Raw genomic sequence first — 7140 nt, forward strand, 5'->3', positions numbered from 1 at the left:
CATTTTGGAGGTTTATGTATCTGGTATAATTTATTTATTTTTCTGATTGAACTACATAATTTCTTTCGTACAAAATTCGTTCTTACTCAGTTACCTTTTTCAAATTACATTTTATTCAAAAGTAGTTTTTCACAAACTAATTAAAGACTTTCTAAATCCTCTTTGGATAATTAGCTGAGTCATTCAATGATTTATAAATATAAGTGTGATTATTTATAAGTTAATTACTCTCTCTAGTTTATATAAGCTATGTATCAAACACCTTTTCATTTTAATTAAAAAAATTCATATTTTTATTTTTCATTTCTTCTGAGTAAAATTTACATTTTCATTTCTCCTTTCATTCCCCTCTCTCTATGCTATTTCCATGGTTCTCAATATTGATTAAAGAAAAGCAACCATGCTATGTTTTCTCATAAGCTTCTCATAAATAGTCAACAAATCGACTAATCTCATTTAACTTTAATTCAGACACTATAATAATAATAATAATAATAATAATAATAAATTTTAATTCTATAATTCAATGTTTGTGTTGAGATATATAGTCCCACATTGGTTGTATGTGCAACTAATGTTGAGTTTATAAGGTCTTGGGCACTCTCACCCTTTGAGCTAACTTTTGGGGTGATGTATCCCTAGGTTCTTTACCCAGTGAGCTCTCGTGTGAGGGGCGTGTTGTTGCATTGTCCACCCTTCAAGCCCAATGGGCTCTCGTGTGAGGAGGCGTGTTGAGATATATAGTCTCACATTGGTTGTATGTACAACTAATATGGAGTTTATAAAAAAAATGTGCTAGTATTATTTTTTAAAATTTAATATATTAGACAACAAAATAACATGCGCAGGTGCATGCTATTTTTCAGAATTAGTTATTCTACTTCAACACTTAACCCAATAATAAAATAAATAAATAAATATTACAGAATATATTTAATGTTTTAAATTTTATTTCTTAGATATTAAGAATCTTGTATTATATGCGGAGGGGAGTCAACCTATCGCTCATCAATGATATTATTATTATTATTATTATTATTATTATTTTGTAAATTTATTATTATTATTATTATTATTATTATATATACATAATTTAATTCAATAAACCCTAATGGCGTTATTAAACTTGGGTTCCCTTTTCAATTTTCGCAATAATTGACTTCTATTAAAGAGTTTGTATGTGCATCATTTTCTCTGGTCTCATTCGCTCCTAATAATTAAAGTGTAAAAGATGTCAAATGTTTTATTGAAAGAAGGTGCCAATTATGTTTAAAAGAGAAAAAAGAAAATAAAATAAAATAAATATATCAATTAATTACTGAATAGTGAACCGGATATCGAAATCCACTTATCGTGTGATGTCAAGTAGTTTTTAGTTTAATAGATATGAACTGTAGTATTTATAATTGAACATATTACTCTAATTTTAACTTTTGTAATGTTATGAGCATAAGTTTTTATTCTATTATTCAATTATGCATTACCACTTCATTAAAGAATATAATTATGTAATTTTTGTAAAAAAATATTTTAATATTATTGATGCATCGATTTTATTTTTATTTCGACAAATATCAATGCAGCGAATTTGATGCTCAATAATTAGACATGTATCTGGAGTGAATGCGACCTCTGAACCTCTCTCACAATCATATATAGAATTCAATCAGTCAAATCCAACCATGTTCCCTTTCGTTTATGTTAGTACTTAGTCATGGATTCACCGTTTCACAGATCACAGTCACACCTCTCCCCTCATTTTTTATGCAGCAACCAACCATTAACTATTTTCCGGCTCTTCCTAGCTAGTTTCGGCTTTCCTATATTCCTTTTTCTCTCATAAATTTATGATGAAACGTTCTCTCGGACGACTTTTGAGCCAGCCAAAAGAATAAATTAAACATGCTCCCCCCCCTAGAGAGCACATATATATATAGTTGTGCAATAAATTAAACATGCCCATGTAGAGGACACAATATTTTCGATTTGATTTCCACCAACCCCTGATCTCTGGAAATTTTTAGAATATCTTCCCATTCTATTAAACAATTAGCCAAAAACGATAGAGTCTCATAAACAAGTTCCGGTTGGTCCATTTTGGGAAAGTATATAAGAACTTGTTAGAATTTTCTAGTTTGGTACGCACGTCAAAACCAGTCCTTGATTTTATTTCATTTGAACCAATCCATGCTTGGAATATCGCCAGCCTAACTAACACCTTCACGAGATGATCAAAGGTCAACTTCTAATTTTTTAGTCTAATAATTAGACTCGATAAACAACAAATGGTATGGACAATGGATTGCTCGGAATCAAACCAAGAGAATAATCATTCATTCTGAAAGCTTGATTAATTATTATTATTATGTTATCTTAATTGTGTGAGGACGTGGGCATCTTATCTTTTTATTAATCAATATGGAAGCTGAAATCAAACCTCTCTCCAATGAGGCAAATTAAGGGAACTATTTATAAAGATGGAACATAGTCACCAAAAAACAAACATAGCAATATCGATTCAGAGGACAAGAGTAATAGGAAGGTCTTATTTAAGGTGGGGGAAGAAATTAAACAAAATGGATCGCAGTAGCATGTGTATGCGGTTGATGATGGGTTGGGTGTTAATGATGGGCATAATTAGTGTAATTAGCATAGGAGATGCGCAAACTGTTCCACCTTGCGCTCATCAGCTATCCCCATGTTTGGACTATATGAACTCCACTAACCCACCCGACACTTGCTGCAATCCACTCAAATCTATAGACGTAACCCATAAAATATGTTTCTGCCAACTTGGGTTCACTCCTGGTGTACTTGAAGGTTTTGGTACCAACACCGCTCAGGCTCTCCGAGTTCTCCACTCATGTGGTATTAACTTCGATGTCAGCATCTGCAAAGGTATGTATGTACATATATGTGGCGCTCTTTTCATTTCAATTTTAATATGGAGTTGTAGCTAGCCCTTGCATTTTGTGTTTAAACCAATATTAATTATTTCGAATTTTGAGTAAACAAATTTGTCCTGCTGGTCTGGGATCAAGAAGATTGCTTTATTCATAAATTCACCATTTTTCCTGTGTGTATTTTGCTGTGAAATGCATTGATATGATGGATCCTGGAATTTTATTTTATTTTTTCAAATTTTCAGCATCTTCTTCAGCTCTGCCTCCGTCGTCGGTGCAACCCCAAGGTAAGAAACCTCTCTAAAAGTTTTCGTCGTTTATGAACAACATTCAACAGTAATAGCTTAGCTGACCATACAACAGATGCATCATACTTCCCGAAATATAATGAAAGTAAAATTTGATTTCTGTGTCAATAACCTACCGAAAACAAACGAAGAATCTTTACAAAAAAAAAGGAAAAAAGGAATTTAACCGTTTGATATTGTTCTCGCCCGAAAATCTTCTAAGGTTTTTTTGTGTGTTTATTTATTTATAATTGCTATATTTTTCTTTATTGAATAGTGACCCTACTTATACGATGCAATATACTTGTACATTTTATTTTATAATTTTAAGTCGAATGTCCATTAGTTCCTGATATTCTTGTTGACTATTTACGTAATAATATATATATATATATATATATGTTATATATATTTATAAATTTTTTATTTACAAACTACATTGAGTATGACCGGTCATACTTAGTGTAATTTGTAAAAAAAATTTGTAAACGGATATTTTTCTCATATATATATATATATATATATATGTTATATATATTTATAAATTTTTTATTTACAAACTACATTGAGTATGACCGGTCATACTTAGTGTAATTTGTAAAAAAAATAAGACATATGTATGGTTAAACATTTCTATAGCCAGTTTAGATAAAGTTTCTACATCTACCCATTTTTAACTAAGTTTGACCATAAGACATAAAAATTGTTTTTTTTTCTCTCTGCCACATCAGCCGACAATGTCTGATGAGAGAAAAAAAAGTAACAGCTTTATTATTATAACTATGTCTTACTCATCAAACTTAATTAAAAAAAAAATAGTTGTAGATAATATTATTTAAGGTGTCTGTAGAAATATTTTTTCTATATATATATATATATATATATGAGTTTTATTTTTCTTATGTCACATAAGATAAATTTTCTCTCCTATTCTCACAACAAATGGTTGGACTCACTTTATTTTTTTAAAAAGAAAAGAGAAAAAAGAGAACATGGATATCGAAGTAAGAGAAGGAGATAAAATTTCTATTATGTGACATAAAATAAAACCCTATATATACATAATGTAATATTCTTGCTTATTGCATTGCAAATGTTAAAAGATTACATAATGATTTAACAAGTATACATTTGATTTAAAATCTACATTATAATTAGTATGTAATCAATAGCTATCAGTTCTAAATTTTCGATTAAATATGAAATTATCAATTAACTCAAAAAGAAAGCAAATCAAGCAACTACTCACGGGGTAAGAAAAAATTTCCATTTTTCCTGGAGGAGGCTATTCTCTCCCAACAAGAGAGGGATATTGATAGCAGTCAAGCAAGTATACTCTTTTATTGAAGGCATGACTCATGAGCAAGATTCTTATCTCACTATTAGCTTATTAAAATGTTAGCTAATAAGGCGCTATTTCCGATCAAAGAAAAGAATAGAAAAAGACCTTTATCACTTAACTGCGTTGGCCTTTCCGGAAGAGTAATCAGTTACCTTCAATGATAATCTTACTAAAAAAAGAAAAGAATGTATATTTTTAAAATATTAATTAAAACGTCCTAGTCGAAGTGAATTTTTTTTAATAATAACCAAACAATGTCTCAGACTGTCAAACTTAGAACAGTGACCATTTTGTCACGTCTGGCCAAAATATTTATTAGTTTGTCACGTCAATAGTAAATTTTCCAGAATACCACGCAGCATATTTAGCTACACTGTGCAGCGAAATATGCTTGGAAATAATTCGCTACACAAGAAAGCGAATTATGTCATGTCAGGCTGCACAGCCAGCAGTAATGACACGTGTCAAGCAGTCAGTAATCTAAGCATAATTCGCTACACAGTGTAGCGAATTACTGCCTACTTGACACGTGTCATTTTTGCTGACTGTGCAGCCTGACATGGCATAATTCGCTACACTGTGTAGCGAATTATTTACAAGCATATTTCGCTGCACAGTGTAGCGAAATATGCCGCGTGGCATTCTGGAAAAATTTACTGTTGACATGACAGTCTGATAAATATTTTGGCCAAGCGTGATAAAATTGTCACTGTCCCGTTAAACTTACCGTCCCGTTTGTATTTTTTTATTTGAAAAACTAATTAATCACTCTTTTACCTATTTTCTTATAAATCTTTTCTATGTGTGAAGGTGGACATTAGACTCATATGTTCAATTTAGGAAAAACAGTTATAATAAGATCAAATTTTTATATATTTAATGACTTGTATATGGAAATATCTAAAAGATGTGTAATACTAAATTAAGTATGTATAAATATAATTCACGAACTTTCATTGTTAAGTCAATATATAACATTTAATGCATAAATTAAATTTTTAATGTCAAATCAATTGAATATAGAATGTTCATAATTGATAGAGAGTAATAAATTGTTCCAACTTTTTTATTTTAATTTATTTTCCTCTTATAGCTTCAAAATTTTACAAAGTTTTTTATTCATAAAGAAACTCTGCAACTAATTTCAAAATATTGTTATTCTTAGCAAGTTCTAGACAATAACTTATCACATCTTAAAAATGACATATTTATTGAAAGGAAATATTCACCTTGTCCATAAAATTCATTTTCAACCTTCAACTTACAGTGCATCATATTTTTTTAACTTTAACATATAAAACAAAGGGGTTTGTATTCATCATTTAACACGATCACAAAAAATTTCCTACACACATAACATTTTGTGGGACCCGCATGTTTTGAAAAAAAAAAAAATTACCGCACGCAAAACGAATCTCTATAATATAACACAATCATTTTTCCTACAACATAACTCTTATAAAACCCTAAGGTAATGTTTGGTTGAAGATTTATTTTGAGATTGATGGGAAAGTGTAAGTGAGTATTGAAAAATACCACGTTTGATTCAGGTTTTTAAAAAAAATACTAGACAAATAGGATAGAAGGGGAAATGACTTTTGTGTTGATTTTTGGATGAAATTCACTTTTACAGAATGCCACTTGAGATGTGGTATTTTGAGTTAACTGGAGAAATGAAAAAACAAGTGCGAAGTTTCTCTCGAACATAGATTTTGCAAATTTAAATAAATTTTTCTGGTAATATTTTGATCAACCAAACAACTTTCTTTACATTTTCCTATCAAACTCACTTTCCAACCATTTTTCTAATAATTACATTTTCCTAGTATTCAAAAAATTTCTCCTCAACCAAACGCCCTCTAAAACAAAACAAGCTCATATGTAGTTTAACACAAAATATACTCACCCGCAGATAATTTGAGTGTGGACAATCAGCAGGTTCACTTCCCCCCTGATAATGCTATATTTTTACCCTTTTGCAGCAACACCAGGAGGTGACGAAGGAGGTGAAGAGAGAGTCAGGTTCACTGGGCTTTCCTTCATGCTGTTCTTTTGGACTTTTTTGCTGTTTAATTATGAAAGCGGCGTTTAGCCTTCAGAAACCCCCGCCTATATCGAGTTAATAATTCTTTTTCATTATTAATGTATTTCCATTCATTAGTAGTCTGTTATACAATTGCATTTATCTTTTTTTTTTTTCCATCTATATATCAAGGGAGAGGTCAGTGTAATTACACTCATATTTAATAATTTCATTTAACTTATATTCTCGATCTTAATTGTTAATTTCACTCCTATTTAATAATTTTAATTTATTAATTATATGAATTATTTAATACAAATAAATCAACGAGTAAGAAATGAATGTTCAATTTTTTATTTTTACACGGATTTAAATTCATCTTGTCCCCATAATGATATATATATATATATATATATATATATATATATATATATATAATGCATAATATTTTAAATAATAAATCAGACTATATCATATATTTTATAAGATAAAAAATTAGTAGTAAAAAATTAAATAATAATCATCAAGTTTATATATTATGAAATCATGTTAATATAATCGTAATGTTGCTTGCTGTTTTAAAAT

General features: G+C 29.6%; 1 protein-coding gene across 1 annotated transcript; it reads left to right on the plus strand.

The window, feature by feature from the left end:
• The first annotated feature begins 2576 nt into the window (after positions 1–2576).
• On the plus strand, positions 2577–6624 carry LOC133302080 (non-specific lipid transfer protein GPI-anchored 8-like). Its single transcript, XM_061501804.1, has 3 exons — positions 2577–2898; positions 3149–3190; positions 6515–6624. The coding sequence occupies exons 1-3, from the start codon at positions 2577–2579 to the stop codon at positions 6622–6624; spliced, it is 474 nt and encodes a 157-aa protein (XP_061357788.1).
• Positions 6625–7140: the final 516 nt, after the last annotated feature.

The sequence above is a fragment of the Gastrolobium bilobum genome, unplaced genomic scaffold (assembly GCF_033153095.1).
Source record: "Gastrolobium bilobum isolate Gb01-03AN ecotype WA unplaced genomic scaffold, APGP_CSIRO_Gbil_v1 utg5726, whole genome shotgun sequence".
Taxonomy (NCBI): Eukaryota; Viridiplantae; Streptophyta; class Magnoliopsida; order Fabales; family Fabaceae; genus Gastrolobium; species Gastrolobium bilobum.

What these genes read in the sequence shown, in the direction of transcription:
- LOC133302080 (XM_061501804.1), top strand. Translation starts at nt 2,577, where the DNA reads ATGGATCGCAGTAGCATGTGTATGCGGTTGATGATGGGTTGGGTGTTA. An exon ending in CGATGTCAGCATCTGCAAAG is followed by an intron (nt 2,899 to 3,148) that starts GTATGTATGTAC and finishes TCAAATTTTCAG; the next exon opens with CATCTTCTTCAGCTCTGCCT. An exon ending in GTCGTCGGTGCAACCCCAAG is followed by an intron (nt 3,191 to 6,514) that starts GTAAGAAACCTC and finishes ACCCTTTTGCAG; the next exon opens with CAACACCAGGAGGTGACGAA.